This window comes from Kogia breviceps, chromosome 10 (assembly GCF_026419965.1).
Source record: "Kogia breviceps isolate mKogBre1 chromosome 10, mKogBre1 haplotype 1, whole genome shotgun sequence".
Lineage (NCBI taxonomy): Eukaryota > Metazoa > Chordata > Mammalia > Artiodactyla > Physeteridae > Kogia > Kogia breviceps.
The window spans coordinates 22,913,110-22,934,503 of record NC_081319.1 but is presented as its reverse complement, the minus strand read 5'-3'; the positions used below and the strand labels follow the sequence as shown (position 1 = coordinate 22,934,503).

Genomic DNA, 21,394 nt, shown 5'->3' with positions numbered 1-21,394 from the left:
ACACATTCTTCTCAAGGGCTCATGGAACATTCTCCAGGATCGATCATATATTGGGTCACAAATCTAGCCTTGGCAAATTTAAGAAAACTGAAATCGTATCAAGTATCTTTTCTGACCAACAACACTATGAGACTAGATATCAATTACAGGAAAAGATCTGTAAAAAATACAAACACATGGAGGTTAAACAATACACTACTTAAAAACGAATTGATCACTGAAGAAATCAAAGAGGAAATCAAAAAATACTTAGAAACAAATGATAATGGAGACATGATGACCTAAAACCTATGGGATGCAGCAAAAGCAGTTCTAAGAGGGAAGTTTATAGCAATACAATCCTACCTTAAAAAACAGGAAACATCTCGAATAAACAACCTAACTTTGCACCTAGAGCAATTAGAGAAAGAAGAACAAAAAACCACCAAATTTAGCAGAAGGAAAGAAATAATAAAGATCAGATCAGAAATAAAAGAAAAACAAATGAAGGAAATGATAGCAAAGATCAATAAAACTAAAAGCTGGTTCTTTGAGAAGATAAACAAAATTGATAAACCATTAGCCAGACTCATCAAGAAAAAAAGGAAGAAGACTCAAATCAATAGAATTAGAAATGAAAAAGGAGAGGTAACAACGGACACTGCAGAAATACAAAAGATTATTAGACATTACTACAAGCAACTGTATGCCAATAAAATGGACAACCTGGAAGAAATGGACAAATTCTTAGAAATGCACAACCTGCCGAGACTGAACCAGGAAGAAATAGAAAATAAGAACAGACCAATCACAAGCACTGAAAATGAAACTGTGATTAAAAATCTTCCAACAAACAAAAGCCCAGGACCAGACGGTTTCACAGGCCAATTCTATCAAACATTTAGAGAAGTGCTAACACCTATCCTTCTCAAACTCTTCCAAAAGACAGCATTGGGAGGAACTCTCCCAAACTCATTCTATGAGGCCACCATAACCCTGATACCAAAACCAGACAAAGAAGTCACAAAGAAAGAAAACTACAGGCCAATATCACTGATGAACATAGATGCAAAAATCCTCAACAAAGTAATAGAAAACAGAATCCAACAGCACATTAAAAGGATCATACACCATGATCAAGTGGGGTTTATTACAGGAATACAGGGATTCTTCAATATACGCAAATCAATCAACGTAATACACCATATCAACAAACTGAAGGAGAAAAACCATATGATCATCTCAATAGATGTAGAGAAAGCTTTTGACAAAATTAAACACCCATTTATGATAAAAACCCTGCAGAAAGTAGGCATAGAGGGAACTTTCCTCAACATAATAAAGGCCATATATGACAAACCCAAAGCCAACATCTTCCTCAATGGTGAAAAACTGAAACCATTTCCACTAAGATCAGGAAAAAGACAAGGTTGCTCACACTCACCACTCTTATTCAACATAGTTTTGGAAGTTTTAGCCACAGCAGTCACAGAAGAAAAAGAAATAAGAGGAATCCAAATCGGAAAAGAAGAAGTAAAGCTGTCACTATTTGCAGATGACATGATACTATACATAGAGAATCCTAAGGATGCTACCAGAAAACTACTAGAGCTAATCAATGAATGTGGTAAAGTAGCAGGATACAAAATTAACGCACAGAAATCTCTGGCATACTTATACACTAATGATGAAAAATCTGAGAGTGAAATTAAGAAAACACTCCCATTTATCATGGCAACAAAAAGAATAAAATATCTAGGAATAAACCTACCTACAGAGAAAAAAGACCTGTATGCAGAAAATTATAAGACACTGATGAAAGAAATTAAAGATGATACAAATAGATAGAGAGATATACCATGTTCTTGGATTGGAAGAATCAACATTGTGAAAATGACTCTACTACCTAAAGCAATCTACAGATTCAATGCAATCCCTATCAAACTACCACTGGCATTTTTTTACAGAACTAGAACAAAAAATTTCACAATTTGTATGGAAACACAAAAGACCCCGAATAACCAAAGCAATCTTGAGAACGAAAAATGGAGCTGGAGGAATCAGGCTCCCTGACTTCAGACTATACTATAAAGCTACGGTAATCAAGATAGTATGGTACTGGTACAAAAACAGAAATATAGGTCCATGGAACAGGATAGAAAGCCCAGAAATAAACCCACACACATATGGTCACCTTATCTTTGAAAAGGAGGCAAGAATATACAGTGGAGAAAAGACAGCCTCTTCAATAAGCGGTGCTGGGAAAACTGGACAGCTACATGTGAAAGTATGAAATTAGAACACTCCCTAACACCATACACAAAAATAAACTTAAAATGGATTAAAGACCTACATGTAAGGCCAGACACTATAAAACTCTTAGAGGAAAACATAGGCAGAACACTATGACATAAATCACAGCAAGATCCTTTTTGACCCATCTCCTAGAGAAATGGAAATAAAAATAAAAATAAACAAATGGGACCTAACGAAACTTAAAAGCTTTTGCACATAAACAAGACAAAAAGACAACCCTCAGAATGGGAGAAAATAGTTGCAAATGAAGCAACTGACAAAGGATTAATCTCCAAAATTTATAAGCAACTCATGCAGCTCAATAACAAAAAAACAAACAACCCAATCCAAAAATGGGCAGATGACCTAAATAGACATTTCTCCAAAGAAGACATACAGATGGCCAAGAAGCACATGAAAAGCTGCTCGACATTACTCATTATTAGAGAAATGCAAATCAAAACTACAATGAGGTATCACCTCACACCAGTTAGAATGGGCATCATCAGAAAATCTACAAACAACAAATGCTGGAGAGGGTGTGGAGAAAAGGGAACCCTCTTGCACTGTTGGTGGGAATGTAAATTGATACAGCCACTATAGAGAACAGTATGGAGGTTCCTTAAAAAACTACAAATAGAACTACCATACGACCCGGCAATCCCACTCCTGGGCATATACCCTGAGAAAACCATAATTCAAAAAGAATCATGTACCAAAATGTTCATTGCAGCTCTATTTACAATAGCCAGGACATGGAACAGCCTAAGTGTCCATCAACAGATGAATGGATAAAGAAGATGTGGCACATATATACAATGGAATATTACTCAGCCATAAAAAAAATGAAACTGAGTTATGTGTAGTGAGGTGGATGGACCTGGAGTCTGTCATACAGAGTGAAGTAATTCAGAAGGAGAAACACGAATACCATATGCTAACACATATATATGGAATCTAAGAAAAAAAAATGTCATGAAGAGACTAGGGGTAGGACGGAATAAAACACAGACCTACTAGAGCATGGACTTGAGGATGTGGGGAGGGGGAAGGGTAAGCTGTGACAAAGTGACAGAGTGGCATGGACATGTATACACTACCAAATGTAAAATAGATAGCTAGTGGGAAGCAGCCGCATGGCACAGGGAGATCAGCTCGGTTCTTTGTGACCACCTAGAGGGGTGGATAGGGAGGGTGGGAGGGAGGGAGACGCAAGAGGGAAGAGATATGGGAACATATGTATATGTATAACTGGTTCACTTTGTTGTAAAGCAGAAACTAACACACCATTGTAAAGTAACTGTACTCCAATAAAGATGTTAAAAAAAAAAGAAAACGAATGAGCAAAGTTCTGTTTCAGTCAAACTTTACAAAAACAGGCGTGGAGCAGGATTCAGCCATGAATTACAGTTTGCCTGCCCCTGCTCTAGACCAGTGTTCCTCAAAGTCTAATCTACATAGGAACCATCTGTTGTGAAAACACAAATTCTGACTTGATGGGTATGGGGTAAGGCTGAGATTCTGCATTTCTAACAGTCTTCACATTGATGTCAACACTGACTGTCCATGGTCCACATTTTGAGTAGTGAGGCTCCGCAGATTCTTCTCTGTGAACTCAGAGACTGAGATGTGACCTCACGTATACTAGGTGCTTTATACTGGGTCTTTATTGACCTTAGAAAAGACTACATCTGTCAGTCAGGCACAGGTCTTCCTCTGCTTTACAGAGATGATTACAATCAGAAGGAATTGACAAGAACAGCCTCACTGGAACTAATGACATCAAATACTGGATGGATTCCCATTCTCTCAGTCAGCCCTGAACTTGACACACAGTAGGTCATCAAGAAGTATCTGTTGACTCCTCACTGGATGGAGAATACCAAGCTGTGTCCACTAGGAAGAGGAAGCTAGGGTGATGGTGGGGCTCTAATTTCTGTCCTCTTATCTTACCTAAGATATCTTGCATTGTTTGATAAATTCATGCACCTTTCAACAGGCAGTGTTTTAAGGTTGTACTTGGAGATAAAGATGGAATGATAGAATTTATTCTTTCAGTAACACATCTTTTCATGTTTCTTAGCTTTTGTATTTTTTTACTTTTGCTTCTTTCACTCTTCTCATTTGAATATCAAACACCTCTTCTTTGGAATTTGCTTAACACTGTCGGCATTAGGATTAGCTATTTGGAATTTCAGCTTCATGAAGAAGCTCCATTTATAAAGTACAACGACTAATCACAGATTATAAAACACAGCAAAATATCAGAAGTCATCTAAATACAGTATGAATTGGACGTTTCCCTGCCCGCCTGCTAGCCAAATGCCAATATTCTTGGATCACATTTACAGAGTGAAGATTCTAAGTCGCTTATGCCTCCTTCTCAGAGAAATGTACTGCTTGGGATTAAAGAACAAGTAAAATCTAGAAGGTCATGGGTTAAAGCTCCAAATGGATTTTCTGTTCACTGCTTACGATCCTGAGGCCTCTGAGCAGACACCTAAATGTTTGCTCAAAAATATTCTGCTGGAGTTCTAATTGAGAAAAAGGGATGTGTCCAGAATGTTTACAGATAACGGCTAATGAAAGAACTCACAGATAAGCTAGAAGAAAAATAATTAACTAGGATTTGTGCCAGCTGCCCGTTGGGAATGCTAACTAATATGTGTGTTCGAAATGCTCTGTTTCATAAGACCTCAAAGGTGGTAAACGAGCATCCCAGGAGAGGGTCCTGGATATGTAGATAAAATATCTATCGATGTTCACAAAGGATCTCTAATTGCAAGAGAGTTGCCATCCAAATTATTAAAGTTGCAGCGTAAACCATTCAAATGAAAAAAACCTTTTTTTAGGTCCATAATAAAGCAAGCAACATTACTTAGAACACTTTGGCAAAGCAGTAGTGAGTAAAGGACAAAGGAAAGGAGGGCAGCTCCAACGGATGTAGATGTTGGATTACACTGATTTTCTTTTTTTGCTGTATAAAAGTCTGTTTTGTACCACAAAGCTTTTCATGATTGTTACTGTTGCATTTGTTAAGTATATTGTACCCTGTTTTAGCAAACCTGATTTACAAAGTTCACATACTTTTTGAAAAAGATTTTAAATACTAGGCTTCTTTAAATTATCTTCTAAATAACAAGAAGCCTTTAAAACACTGCCAATTACTAATATTGCTAGTAAAATTCAGTCAGGGAGACCAGCTAACAACATGAGAAGATGATTATCCTGTAATATTGGACTAATAAAAAAAGGCCATCAAAAGGAAGGACATCCTAATTATAACCTTATAAAGAAGATATGCATAGATAATGCTGGAAGGAAATTTAACAAACTGTAACCGCAGTTGTGTGATGGGAATAAAGTTAGGGATAATATTTTTAATCTTATACTTTTAAGTAGGAAAGGTAAATTTATAAAAGTGAAAAATGATCAATTTTTTAAATGTAAAGAAAACTTTCAAAAAGCATAAAGTGAAGGGATCTAACCAGGTAAGGAAATCATTCTTATCTGAAAAGTGAAAACTAAATTAAAATGTTCTCAAGGTTTATTCACTTAATCCATAGGTATAAAGCTACTATGTCTCAAAAGCCATTAGTGATCCATTTCAAAGGTTCTCATAATCAAAATACCTCCCTTTAGGAAACATATAAATGCAAATTATGAGAAGAAAAGTTTTTTGTTTTTTTCTTAACTTTACATTAGGGGTTACGGAATGTCCTTTCTTAAAAAAGATAAAATGGAGTCTCTAGCATATGATTCTGAAGATCTGTCCATAATTATCCAAAACTTTATACAGGCAAGTCTCATTATTCAGAGCAGTTATGGTCTATAAAGTTGCAATGAACACTGAATTAGTGAATACTGATCCATCGCCCCTAAGGGAAATACAGGGTTAGGTTCCTGAGAGCCCTTGGTCACAACATTTTTGTCAACCTATCAGTACATAACCTTGTTTTCTGTGTGTTTGCTTCTGTTTCAGTGTCTTATTTAATATACACTGTGGATTCATTAACATTGAAATTGTGACCAATAGCATTGTAAATCATGCCTCAAGAAAGCTTATCTAACATGTATTTTCTCTGTAAGGCACATCACACTAGACAGTACTTTAGCACTACATGTGGGTCCATTTTAAACAGCAAAATAACACACCAAAAAGGACAAAAACATGAAAAATGGGGCACTGAATAGATCGTGAAAATGAAACGTGTTTACTGTAAGAGAGCTGAAACATGAAAGGAGAATCTTGCCTTGATTGAGATTCACTGAGAACAGCATGTCGGAGAAGTAAAATTTTTCAACACTATGTGTACTTTTGCAAATGACCGTGAAAGCACTCTAAGTATTGATTTGGGGGTCACAAATAAATTTTAGAGCATAGGCAAATTTGTAAATATCGAACCTGCAAATAGTGGTAATCAACTGTACTAAGAAGCCTGGTTGAAAAAATGCATATTAGGTTACAATGAAATTCCTTCAATACTTTGAAAAAAATTCCTTCAATACCTTGAAAATAACTAAGAATCTTATTAATAACTAAAGAACCATGCCATTTTAATCACAACATCCATCTTGGTTTAAGTCGCATTTGGAGGGGTGGGGAATACGACATTTCCACTTGAAACTGTACCTTAAATGGTGATTCATGAAGCAACAAATTTTAAAAGTCTTACTAAAAGTTTTATGAGAAACTAAGTAAATAATAGCAAAAAATAATAACATGCATTAAGTGGTCTCACTTTACATAACTATTTCAGGTGGACATAGATATAATGGCATAATAAAATTTTATATAGACCAATTCAAAGATAAGAGACAGGATGGAAAAAAAAGAGTGACAACATATATAAAAGAACCCATTCCCTTGATTTCCAAAACACACACACACACACACACACATCCCTGTATTTTAAATCTCTGTGAAAAAGAGTGACATAAAAATGGAAAATTGGGCAAAATATATTAATAGGCCGGTCATAACAGAAGTAATCAAAAATGCTCAATAAAAGAAAAATAATTTAAAATGTTACCTCTCATGATAGTAAAGAGTCACAGTAATGATGGCCAGGATGTAGGAAAACTTATTTGATGAAAACCCTCTATGTTCCTTCAAGTAGTATTGAAATAATTTGGCAGTAAGTGTAAAAAACGTAACCTCTGCATCCATTTTTACCCTCACGCTTATCAACGTTCATCTTATGTAAATAATCCGACATGTTTGTAAAGTTATGAATACAAGGAGGTCCACGGGAGCTTTATTTTTAGTCGGAAACACCCTGAATACCAAATAACAGAGGACTGGTTAAGAAAACATTTATCTATAAAAGTGAATACTATTTAGCCACTGAGGATGTTGTAGAGTACTGCAAAAAGACAGGCAAAAGGTTCATACAAAGTGAAAAAAGCAGACCATATAATACTGTCAGTTATACTGATACTAGTTTTGTCAAAAATGCTATACTATATTATTCATTAAAAAGTCTATGTACATGTAATTTAATGTATTTTTGTACTTTTCTGTTTTATGTTTCCCTATTTAATAATTAGGGGAAAAGGGATGCTGCTTAATAAAATACCCTAAAACAAAGACAGAACACTACGTAGAAAGCCACTGTGAGTCAAGCCAATTTCTTCAGCAAGCCCATATGGACATGTTGCTCATTTAGGAATGAGACAGTCACTCCTAATTCTCTGGCAGTGGGGGCGGGTAGCATGGAGGGAAGAAGAAAGAGTATTCAGTGTCTTCAATCTCCTGAATCCACTGGGGCTCATCCCACCAGACTACAGTTCACCTCTGCAGAGCAGAAGAATCAGAGGTCTTCACAGCTCAAAGGTTTTTAACCTTGTTCTCCAGAATAATTCTACTAAGTGCACTCTCCACATCCAGTGATGCCTCTACCAGCCAATTTGGATTATAAAATAATACCTCAAAAATAATAATAGTAAAACTGCCTTGATCTCTCTACCATGATAAGATGATTCTTAAGATTCAGAGATGCTTGACATTAATCCTGGCCATTATTTGATCAACTTGTTAGGAAATACACTATTTTCTAATTGCTGAGTTCAACTACTTGTTTTCTCAATGCAATAACATTAAGAAGAAAAAAAAATCCTAACTCTTGTAATAAGTATATATTATTTCCAACCTACATGATATTATAATTTGATTAGTGGTCCATTTCTTTTTAACAATCTACAAAGGCCTCTCCATACAGGATTCATAATGAATTACTGAGCATGCTGGGACTAATCATAAAATTTGCTAAAATATCCCCAAGTCTGTTAAATTCTTTAAATCACTTACCACAAAACAAAGTAAGGCGTATTAAAATCTGAATTTTGAGAAGCAGAGCAAAGCGTACAAATATTATTTTTTATTTATTTCTGAGACGATGTCAGCAAGGAGCATGAAAAGAGATTTAGAGTGTTCCATTAGAGATGCTTTGAAAATGCAGTAGCTATCAGACACACTGATCATGTGTGAGATACGGAAAGGGCCAATACTGTAAGAGCCAGGCCCTGGCTCTTACAGTATTGGCAAGTAAGTTGGGCATAGAGAGCCTGACAGTCTTGGAAATTTCGGATAAACAGACATCAGGAAAAGAAATGCAAAATCAGCATTTATGAATTCATGACAGTAGGAAAACCACTGCAAAGAGAAATGAGCCCAGGGAGGATGGTTTTCCACTCTCCAGTGTATGCACAGTGGTTACCCTAAATGAGAGGCTATCCTAAGGGGAAGGGGAAACCAAATGACAGGTTGCAAATCGAGAAGCACAAAAAAATTTTTATTCTTTTCAGACTAGGCTATCAAGTAGATGATCACCATAAAGAATGGCTGCTTTTCGACTCTATATGAAAGTAAAATTTGTTTTCAAACTGGCCTGTAAGAATGGAGATGCAGAGTAATCATTTCAAAAATATCACTCATATTTAAAATACATTTGAAAATGAATCTCTAAAGAGTTCTGTTAACCCCCCAAATAAATATTTCCTTGCAGATAAGGCATTTCAGTAAATACATGTGGCATGTAATAAAACAAGTTTTTCTTCATGTCTCTGATATAAGCATGTATATAAGAGAAAAAGAGGATACTGTTTTGTTTGTAAATATATGATAATCAACAATACATGAGGCATTTAGTATGTATTAATTCTAAAACGTATTTATTACAACTTAAGGCCTTTGCATAAACCCTTTATCAAAAATACAGCGTGCAGTTTTATGTCCCTGGCCTCAAATTCTAAAGACTTTTCAAGCACTTACCACAGAGCTAAAACAGCTGGCTTCTCCTCAGTTATACCAAATTATATTTTGTGGTTCTCCCAAACATGAATTTAATCCTCCCTTTATTAAACTGTGTTTTCTTGGTTGTCTGAAGGGAGAATCACTGCAAGCTACTGAATTGCTTACACATTTCATCAATTTCAAAACAACCCAGGCAGTAACACTGGTGACAATGAACTGTTTCAGACAGCTCCCATTTCTGTAGACGACCATTTATTCCCCAACTGTTTCAGTAATTCTAAATCTAAGCCTTTAAAATGATAATCAAAATGAACACTCAAAAAAAAAAAAAAAAAAACCAACACAAGCTAAAGTTTTCATCCTGCTTTAGAAAGGTTTGCCAAGTACTTCCACATATATCTAAGATGATAATAAAACAATGCTCTGGGGTATTATTTTCAGGTCTACTTTATATATGAGGTGACAGAAGTTGAAGGAGTATATTCAAGTAGAGGGAAAGGCATTAAACCACAATGAGATACTACCTCACACCTACCAGAATGACTAAAATGTTGATGAGGGTGTGGAGAAATTGGACTTCCCACACACGCCTATGAGAATGTACATTGTCACGTCTAGAGAACTGTTTCGCAGTATCGATTTAAGCTGAGTGTATGCATACCCTATTACCCAGAAATTCTAGCTCCAAGTATCAAAAACATGCTCCAAACGACATGTATGAGAATGTTCACAGCAACATTATTCATAATAGTCAAACATAAGAATCACACAAATGTCTATCAATAGAAGATGACAGAAAAGTTCTTGCAGGGTCATACAATAGAATACCATACAGCAATAATGATAAGTGGACCACTGCTACATAAAATATGAGTGAATCTGAGAAATAAAAGTCAAGTGAAGAATGGCAAATACAAAAGTGTATACAATGTATGATTCCATTTGTATTATGCTCACAACCAGGCAAAACAAATCTTTGATATTAGAAGTTAGGAGAGGGTTACCTTTGGGAAGAAAGCAGGGTAGGAGGAGGATAGTGGGGAGGCATAAGGGACGATTGGGATGGCGACTGTCTTAGTCCCTTCAGGCTGCTATAACAAACTACCATAGACTGAGTGGTTTAAACAACAAACATTTATTTCTCACAATTCTGGAGGCTGGCAAGTCCAAGATCAAGGCACCAGCAGATTCAGTGGCCACTTAATGGTATACAGGCGGCCAACTTCTAGCTATGTCCTCACACTGTGGAAGAGGTGGGAGAGCTCTCTGGGGTCTCTTTTATAAGGGCACTAATCCCATTCATAAGGGCTCTACCCTCACGATCTAATTCCCTCCCAAAGGCCCTACCTCCTCATACCATCACATTGTGGGGTAGGATTTCAACACATAAATTATGAGAAAACACAAACATTCAGGCCACGACGCTGGCCAGCTGTTGATGTGGTCAGAGGTTCCACAGATATTTTCACTTTGTCATAATTCATCGAACTATATACTTAACATTTGTATAGTGTCCTCTATGTAAGTTATACTTTTAATAAAAGTTTATTAAATTTTTAGATGGTACTATCTGTGAAATCATTGCCCCTTTAAATTGGAAATGTGTGTATCTCAATTCGTGCAATAAAGTAACCCTCTGAGGTAATAAGTACTGTTATCATCTCCATTTTATAAAAGAGGAAACCAAGACACAAAAAAGTTAAATGACATGTCTAAGGTCCCACAGCCAATACGTGTTAAAGACAGGACTGCAACCCAGGCTGCGTGGCACCAGAGCCCCACCAAGAATCCCTTCCTTCAGAAACGAGTATTTGGTGTTTATACAGCACATTTCTTGCTAGACATTTAAAGGGCTTTGAAAATTTGACTCTAAGTTGGATCTAAACCAGGAAGCACAGTCAAATTAAGTGAAGTGACTTCACTAACGCCAGTCATATGCTACTGCTTTTCAAAATCAGGCCTCCCGAGGGCAACAAATTTGCTTATCTTCGGACAATGCAGTCGAGGTTACTGTTGAGATTCATATGAACCATCTTTTTCTTTAATTCATTTATGCAAGATGTTTTACATACTCTAGATGTTATTACACTCATTTTCTACACCTTTGGAATTCTAAATTTAAAATTAGAAACAAAAGCCAAAGCACCAATCAGGAGAACAAAAACTTAAGGCTAACATTCTTGATAGTGTTTCTCCTTTAAATGTGTTCAAATTCTTTATAGATTACCACAAAATCCTACTTCTACTTTTTATTTTATATCAATTTTACTCCCTGTGATTTTAGGAACACGAATGTTTAGAATCCTGGAAGTTAAAACGATGAGGGTGAGATCGTATCTATTCTACCACCAGCAGAACAAACTCTATTACCTTTCTCTCATCTCAAGTCCAGCTGGAAAATAAGAGAATTATAAAATATTTAATGATACACTTCATGGGAATCCAGTTTAGAAAGCTATCTAGTAAACACTCTTGTTTTAGACAGTTTGGCAGAGGAACTTCACTTCATATATATTACACACAAATAAGGAACAGATCAGTTAGAAAGGTACGTGGGTTAGGTCCCAATGAAAATCAGCATTTGGGCTAATAGTCAAGTGAAAGAAACACAAGTCGCAGCTCCATGGCTGACATTAGGAGTGGAAACATATGCCAATCCATAATATTTTTCTTGAATGTTGATGCCTATTACTTGATCAATCGAATTAGCTTGTACATGTAACAAACAAGTAGTTGTTAGTATCAGTTGATTTAAGTTTAACAACAACAGGCCTTTTGTAATTTTGAGTTTCAGGGTACTCAACTGACTAATCCTTATATCTATCAAGAAAATCAATACCTTTGAAATAATTAGCTTTGGGCTCTGGGGAATCTCTACTTCTGGGCAAAATGGATGCGGTTCAACTTGAAATAATTACTGCCAGAACTATAACCAGTTTCCTTGCAAGATGAAATCAATTCATCTAAACTATTTTTTAGCCTCTGTTCTCTGAAATCTGTGAAACAATGCCAGGATTGAAAATACCCATTACATTTCTATGCTTTTTAACGGGCTTTGAAATTTCAAGATTTGGAAAATGTACTGTGAGATGAGCCAAGCATGCATTTTCCTGATATAGCATGAGAAAAATAAAATAACTCCCACATACCTTTATCTATACAAGATGACAGTCAAATCTCAAAAAAGATTAAATACTCCAAGCATTTGAAAATAGTCTATAGGGTAAAGTCAACATTTTTGAAGAGACTGGTTTTTTTCAAAAACAAAAACAAAAAAAGCTCTCCAAGTGGTTTTTCATTCCCTTCCTGTACTTTTATGAAATTAAAATTCAGGATCAGCCCCTAAGAAAAGATATTCCAAAGAAAATGCAATGATTGTCCTATTAGATTTAATCCTTTGATGGTTCTCTTTAATTCTCAGCATTGAGTTTCACTAAATGTACAGTATTTCATTACAGTTGCCTGTCCTCTGGGTACTTTGTAGTTCAAGCAGTTTAAAGAGCTGTGTGTTATGTCCATGGTATTTACAGATTTCAATTGGTTTGAAAATCTCAGGGATAAAAATTATTCTTCCCTTAGAAAAGAGTAGGAAGAAGGGATAAATGAATTAATAAATGATTACAGAGCCTCTGATAATATTCCTACTTAACCAATGAAAACGAGGTGCTTCTCGTAAACAGAAAAATCAACTGCAGACACTTCACGGCCGGGTGACTTTGGACTTCAGTGACTTTGCTATTCCTGAACAACCCTGGAGCAATGAAGATAAGTTGCTAATAATGTTTAACAATTTTATGTGAGTGTATGTGAATCAGAAGAAAAGACAGCAAAAACATATAAGGTTACCAACTAAGGCATAATGAAAACAGACAAGCATACCACTAACCTAAGACAAAACTGCATGCACATGAGACCCAAAATGCCAGTCTATTTATGAGTGGGAAGCTTCCATATTAAGTTCAGACAACATTTCTTTAAAAAGAATCTGATATTGTTTTCATTCATGATTTTCTTAGTGATGGTTCAGATTTCCCATGTCTTCAGATATGTCAGGAACCAAGAGAATGTGTCACATATTAACAATATTAAGATAATGATTCTCAAATACAGTTTACAATCATATGGTTATGCTATATACACTACCCCAAAGAACTGTGAAGAGAATTAAATGACATATATCAGATATTCAAAAAATATTAGTCTTTTCAATATCATAATATCCACCTAAATCGTGCTATCATAGACAACTGAATACCTACAATGGAAACAAACAATATTGGTATTTAAATTGATTAAATCTTTACTGAATACCTTCTATGCACCTAGCATGAGTACGATAGCTACCTTCTAGTTAACAAGATGCCCATGAAACAACATTATATGCTACTTAGAGCATATGTTACGAACTGTAACGTATGTAATTGTCAGAGATGAAAATTGAAAAGCATATAGAAGGAGGTGGGGATCATTATTTTCCAGTAATATATAATATTATAAGACTGTAACTTTCTTCTGTCTTAATCTTATAATATCTTCAGTATCTTTATGAAAGGAATCTGAGAGTCAGTCCTCTCTAAGTCACATAAGCGTAGAACTAATCGCTTCAGTGTGAAGGACCCAAAAAATATTTCATGCCAACCAATGTTTCATTATTTGCACTACACTTTTAAAAAAAATTTCCTTCTACCTGCCAGAACTTCGTAAGCACATACCCTGAAATAAAATCCTAGGGGCACTTATAAGCCTTTCACCCAGATGATTTAAACCATCATGCATTCCAAGGGGATATAAGGCAGGATTTGCACCTGGGGCTGCAAAGTACATGGGTTGGCTTGTCAACCCTTAGCAGCAGAAACAAGGTAGATCTTGATGGTGAGAAATCATTACACCATGCAATCTCCCCTACAAAGAGAGAGGTTACCTTAGGATCCGCTGTGAGTAATTTGAATGCTTGATATACTTGAGATTCCTTTACACCACCACCAAGATCCAAGAAGTTGGCTGGCTTCCCACCATTCAGGAAAATGATGTCACAGGTAGCCATGGCGAGTCCAGCACCATTCACTGTGAAATGCAATGGCACACAAGACAGGATAAATTTAACAACATGAAAGGGTGCATAAATTTTGTCCCTCCCCCATATTGCTAAAAGAGAACCCTGACTTGACTAGGCCAGTTTCCACCCTGCTTGGAATTCTATTTAACCAGATAAAATCATAGACTTTAAGAATAATCAGGAAATGTGCATACAAAGAATAAAGAAAAAAGACCTGAGAATGGGAAGAAGGATTTATTGAGAAGGTAAATCAATCTGGGAAACACAAAGAAGGGAAGAGCTTCAGTAATAAATTTGGACTGTTAGAAGAGGAAGGAGTTTTAGGTTCTGGAAAGTACGGAGTTTAAGAGAACTGGGAAAGAGAGGAAAAAGGATAGGAAAAGCTGTTAGAGCTTATGAATTACATTCTTTTTAATATTCTTTAAGAGATTTGAGTAAAGAATGTGATTCTTTCCATTTTTTGCTTGCTGAGAATATGCTCCTTTGAATGTGGCATCCCTCTGGGGTTGAACCACAGGGGTCCCAACTTCAATAGGACTCCACACTCTTTTACACTTAGCGCAACCATGCATGCTTATGTGTTCTCTGAGAAACTTAGAAAGCAAATGAACAAATTACAGCATCAAAACGATATTCCTAACTCCTGTTCCTGTTTCAAATTAATATAAGAAATGTTCACTGGCAACCTGATCATGAACACTAGAACCAAAATGTTGCCAACATCCTAGTAGCTTTTCTTAAGAAACCAAGGAAAGAGTTTTAACATAAAAATTCTTATTTTCCAGAGCGAAGTTTTACTGATCAACTGCACTTCCTCTGCTTCTTAAGCTTAATTAAGGAAATTGCTTTCCTTAGGTTAGAAAGTGCCAAAAAAAAGTGCTGAACACAGCAGAATCTCTCCAGGAAAAGTACCTCTCACTTTTTCTGACCCCTGAATTCCTCAGTTAAGCCTATGAACTGTGACTAATTTAATTAAGTCTGGGACAACTAAAATAAAAATCATTTATATATGATCTTAAAACAATGTGAAATGTGTTAATCGTAGCTTATGAGACTGCTACCTTGGCCAAGTCATGCACACTCCTACAGAGGATACAAAGAATATGCATTTAATTTGCTCTAAACACACCATTATATCTTTCCCCTTCCTAAACACCTACAAATATTGAGAGCATATTAACTTATCAAGATCAGAATGATGTGAGTACATCATTGTACATGATCTGGTACATCAGAGTTTTTACTCCAAAACAAAGCAAGAGCCTTTGGTATCACTTGTAATTGGGTGTCATTTTCTATTGTATTGAACAGCAAACTATTGGATGAGGTCTGCTCAGTTCTGAACATCATGATACCGCTGGTTTAATGAGCTACAGATCTTTTTTATTTTAATTCCATTAAGATTAAGACCTCGGTTTCAAGTGCAATGAATTGCTTCCACCAGAAATGGAGAAGTGTATAAATCTCAGCACCATATGCTATAGACAATGCAGAAATTCTACTGCCTCTATAGACCCACTCTTATCTCTGCTAATAAGCCAATTTTACAAATTTAGATGACTATGATAAAATCAATTGTCTTATTAATAAACTGACATAATGGAGTAAACATTTTATTATTTGGTTTTCACAGCACCTGAAACTTTAGTATAATGATTAAAGCATTCATTCTCTTCTACTTCCTCTAAGAAAGCAATTTACCTTAAACCCAAATTTCAGAATAATTCCTAACGTATTAACATTGACTAGAGTAGCAGAGGTTCTGACCTTTACTAATCAAAGGTTAACTGAAATACTTTAATGCTGTGGTCCTCTACTGGGGTGACTGTGCTTACCAAAAGGTAATGTCTGGAGACATTTCTGGTTGTCACAACTGGTGACAACGCAGCACAGGAAAGCATCCCACAGTCAAGAATTATCCAACCCAAAATGTTCACAGTGCCAGAAGTGAGAAACCCTGCTTTAAACTGGTGACCACCAGCCAAAATGAACTTTGGGAAGAAATTCGGGGCTGTTTCTTTAAGAGTTTTTGGCTACAAAAATCTCTTATGTTTACTTGTTATTGGGAAATAACATTTCAGAAACCAAGGGGCCCTAAATTCTGCAAAAATCCACAAATCATTCTTTTGATATAACTGCTTTCTTACCAAAGCAGGCAATGTTCCCATCCATTCCTATGTATTTTAGATCATATTTGGCAGCTTCATTTTCAATGGGTTCATTCTCTGATTTGTCGTCCATAGCAAATATGTCCTTTTGCCGGAATTCTGCATTGTCATCAAAGTTTATCTTGGCATCAAAACAGACAACTAATAAAGAAAAAAGAAACATACCTAAATATCTCCTAAGGATCTATAAATTAAGTTCTTCAGGCTGACAAGTGCAGGAGAAAGAAAGAAAAATATTGTCATTTTTTTCTCATGTTTCAGGCAGGAGAAGCTGTTACGGCTTTCTTGACCTTTAAACTTTAAGGCTACAAAGACAAATATGAGATGGTCCCTGTTTTCAAGGGACTTACATCCTAATAAAAAGCATAATAATGTATATCTGTTGGTTTCTATAAAATGACAATGTAAAGTTGCCATTGCTCATTAAAAGCTACAGACTGGCATAGCTACATACAGATTTGATCTGCAACTTTTATTACAGTTCTTATTTTTAGTATTTAACCTTTCACTTCAATGCAAGGAGAGACTAGACAATAATGCTTAATGCTGTCCCCCATGTCCCTCTTTTGATATTGCAAAGTGAAGTTTTTATTTAATCAGTATCCTCACTAATATGTATAGAAGATATAGTGCAAAGAACACCAGGCCAGAATCAATACATTTTTTAAATTATTTGATCCTTAACTAAATCTGTAACTTTGATAAAAATAACCTACTTTCTTTCTGGACCTCAGTTTTCTTATTTGGAAAATGGAAACAACAACCCCTAGACTGCTGATACACTTACTCTGGGGTCTGCTAAAACTAGACCATCATCTTGATGTGAGCAGGACCATCTTATGACTCTTGTGATTCAAGATACAAAACATTAAGAGACCAAGACTAGTCAGTTACAATGGAATGCTGCCAGGCATTATTAACACCACTGTCTCCACCCTCTGGTGCTGGCAGAAATCTCTAACTCTTTTTACTGGCCAGGAGCCGTGGACACAGTGAAACTCACTCAGCGACAGGGATGGACCACAGAGCTTTCCTTGATTTACAGATTTTCCACATGTACAATGAGGTAGCGACTACAGTGGGGACGGGTGGTGTGCTTGGTGTCTTGGATCTGATCTCTTTTATTACATCCCTTAGAGAAGACACTAATTGTCTATGATGACATTCCATCATAACCTTCTTTTACCCTGCTTGGGATATCGACAGGCGGGGATCTCTGACCATGAATTTAGATATTATCCGTTCTCCTCCAGCATTGCTGATAGGCACCTAACTCTGGACAGGGAAAGAACCACCTTCATATATTTCACTCTAAAGTAATGACCATGGTCTGTTAGTCCCACTTGCTTCCTATGAAAAGAAAATATTGTTATACTGTAGCATCCTGGAGTTAAAGACCCCAGGTAGAGGTTTTTTCCAAGGGTCTCTCTACCACAATAATTGAGCACTTTGGTACAAATCTGTGCAGAATTGTCATATTAACATCTAAGAATTCTCAGCATAAATAAAAGTCCAAACCACAAAGTACTTAAAGTAGCACTGACTGACCAGGGAGAATCTTATATGGAATTTAATGTCTGCCTGAGTCCTTTGTGTTGCCACAAAATGTCCAACCCCTTTACCCACACACTGTGAATATACAGAGCAAATGAGTAATTACTTTCCAGAATACTGAAATCTTAAAGATGGAATCCTACATTACCAAAGGAATTGACCAATGTTATCTGCTTGCTACAGTAGCATTTTCTCAGCAATTAATGACTGGTATAATAATCGATAGGAAAGCAACATCATTGTTGGCTTTCCATTGGGTTTACAAATATATATTAATTAATTTATTAGTAATTTTAGCTCCTCCATTACTCATTGGCAAGATTACTTGAAACCAACATGTTCAGAATGAATGGGCAAATGCTATCAAATTGACTTCCTAAGTGAAGAGTTTCAAAGGAAAGAATTCTTGGTCAAGATTAATAAACTGGTAAATCAAAACAGGTCCAGGCTGATCTTTGCCCCTTACAAAGACTACAGTTACAAGCTAATTGAGAGACAGCGTAATTAATGGATATGTATGCAGAGAGCAGAAGGCAGTCCCAGCTAAATGCCTGCAAAATCAGATTTTCAAAAGACTCTTTTTCTTGTAGTATGATATGTATGCCAAGTACAGAAATGAGTTCACTATTTGGGGACCACCTTGAGAGAACTTTAGAGTTAACCTAGGACCTAAAGACAGTGACTGTGGGATGATAGGGTTATCTATAGTTAGGAAAAAAGGTGTATCTACTATGGTCCCTTGCCAACTGTTCTCCCTCTGTAGAGAAAATTAACATAATTAGGTCAATGTATGTACGTCCAAGTGCTGTTAGAAATTAAAAACACTACATAAATAGGAAGTAAGTAAGGCAACTTTAAGAAGGAGTAATGAAAAATATCCCAAACTTAACTGCCACCATTAATGCCTAAATCTTTTTCGGGGAAGGTGGCGTTGGAGGGGGGATAAAGCATCTTAAGGAGGTACATGGATTCTGTTAGACACATATTTGTTAAACCTGCTCAATATTTTTAAAATGGTCCCAAACGTACAAAGTGCTTTCCTGTGTTACAATCTCAGTTCATAATGTTACATCATCTGAAAGTTTTCCCTTGAACTTGACCATTTAATGCAGGCTCCGGCATCAAAAACACCTGGGTATGAATTATAACTCTCACACTTCCTAACCAGGGGGCCATCATCTCTCTTAAGCCCAGTGGCCTTGTTGGTCAAATGGGGACCAGAGTATTTTCTACTGCACTGTATTGAAGGAAGGGAAGGATACATGCAAAGCACTGAGCCTCACTGAAAGCTGACACTCACTGGTTATTTTTATTATTACCAATGCCATCCTCTATATGCACAGTGCTTTCTTAGGGCTTCAGAAATACGATAGGTCCTTATGGCCCAGGCTACAGGATTCTCTTCTCTTCCTATCACTAAAAATGACCTGTACTTTGTCCCATTCCCTTATAATCCTAGACTTCTGTTTAGAGTACACCTAAACTAATGCCTACTGGAGTTTACACATGTACAGGTTACCTAGGGTTTTCAATAAAAATACGATCTTCTGAATATATCAGAATTTTCCCACAGGAAGGATTTTAATGGTTGGCATTTCAGGCTTTGGAACTGACAGAGAAGGAGATTTTGCCTAAAGGATGATGATGAAAGAGATGACTTTGGTGATCCTTGAATCACACCACACCATTGCATAAGGCCAGGGAGGCTATAGATGTGTCTAAAACAGCCCCAAGTGAGACTCTAAGTCAGGCAGTGGCAGAGTACATACAGCCCTTAGGCCAGCTCACTGCCTGTTTCTGTAAATGCAGTTTTACTGGAATTCAGTCACAACCATTCATTTACACACCTCTAGGGTTGCTGTCCCAAAACAACAGCAGAGATGAGTGGCTGCAATAGAGACTAAATGGCCCCCAAACCCCAAAATATTTACTAACTCGCCCTTTACAGAAAAAGGTTGCCAATCCCAGCTAAACCACAGTTCTCATCACATTTGTATCCCACTTTAATAACTGAAAAAATAGTCACAGGTATCATATTTGTATGAGTGAAGGAGAAACTGAGGAAAGTTCATCATACTAGTGTGAAAACAAAAAAGTATAACAAACAAAATAAACCAAAACTTTCAGCTTGCACAAAAGCAGTAGATCAATCCCTGAATACTGCTTGACTCTTATATGCTAATTTCCCCCTGCAAGACCCCTCCAAGTACATTTTCAGAACTGGTGGGTTAAAAATGGATTGTCTAATTCAAAAAGAGTCATGGGGGCTTCCCTGCTGGCGCAGTGGTTGAGAATCTGCCTGCTAATGCAGGGGACATGGGTTTGAGCCCTGGTCTGGGAAGATCCCACATGAAGCAGAGCAACTAGGCCCGTGAGCCACAACTACTGAGCCTGTGGGGCTGGAGCCTGTGCTCCGCAACAAGAGAGGCCACGATAGTGAGAGGCCTGCGCTCTGCGATGAAGAGTGGCCCCCGCTCGCCACAACTAGAGAAAGTCCTCGCACAGAAACGAAGACCCAACACAGCCAAAAATAAATAAATTAATTAATTTTAAAAAAATAAAAAAAGAGTCACATACCACAGTGTTCACTGCAGCACTATTTACAATAGCCAGGACATGGAAGCAACCTAAGTGTCCATCCACAGATGAATGGGTAAAGAATATGTGGCACATATATATAATGGAATATTATTTGGCCAAAAAAAGAAACGAAATTGAGTTATTTGTAGTGAGGTGGATGGACCTAGAGTCTGTCATACAGAGTGAAGTCAGTCAGAAAGAGAAAAACAAACACTGTATGCTAACACATATATACGGAATCTAAAAAAAAAAAAAAAAAATGGTTCTGATGATCCTAGGGGCAGGACAGGAATAAAGACACAGTCATAGAGAATGGACTTGAGGACACGGGGAGGGGGAAGGGTAAGCTGGGACAAAGTGAGAGAGTAGCATTGACATATATACACTACTACATGTGAAATGGATGGCTAGTGGGAAGCAGCCGCATAGCACAGGGAAATCAGCTCAGTGCTTTGTGACCACCTAGAGGGGTGGGCTAGGGAGGGTGGGAGGGACAGAGACGCAAGA

The 21,394-nt window shown here is 36.7% G+C and overlaps 1 protein-coding gene across 5 annotated transcripts in view; it reads right to left on the bottom strand.

The window, feature by feature from the left end:
* Positions 1–21,394, bottom strand: part of SUCLG2 (succinate-CoA ligase GDP-forming subunit beta) — a 621,393-nt gene that overhangs the window by 442,527 nt on the left and 157,472 nt on the right. For all 5 annotated transcript variants that reach the window (XR_010842511.1, XM_059075115.2, XM_067043692.1 and 2 more), the window contains 2 exons: positions 16,733–16,894; positions 14,451–14,593 (listed from right to left, as the gene is read on the bottom strand). Coding sequence is in view for 4 of the 5 variants with exons in the window: in XM_059075115.2 (XP_058931098.1) it covers positions 14,451–14,593; positions 16,733–16,894 (305 nt within the window). In the remaining variant the exon portion in view is untranslated. The remainder of the gene's footprint in view (positions 1–14,450; positions 14,594–16,732; positions 16,895–21,394) is intronic.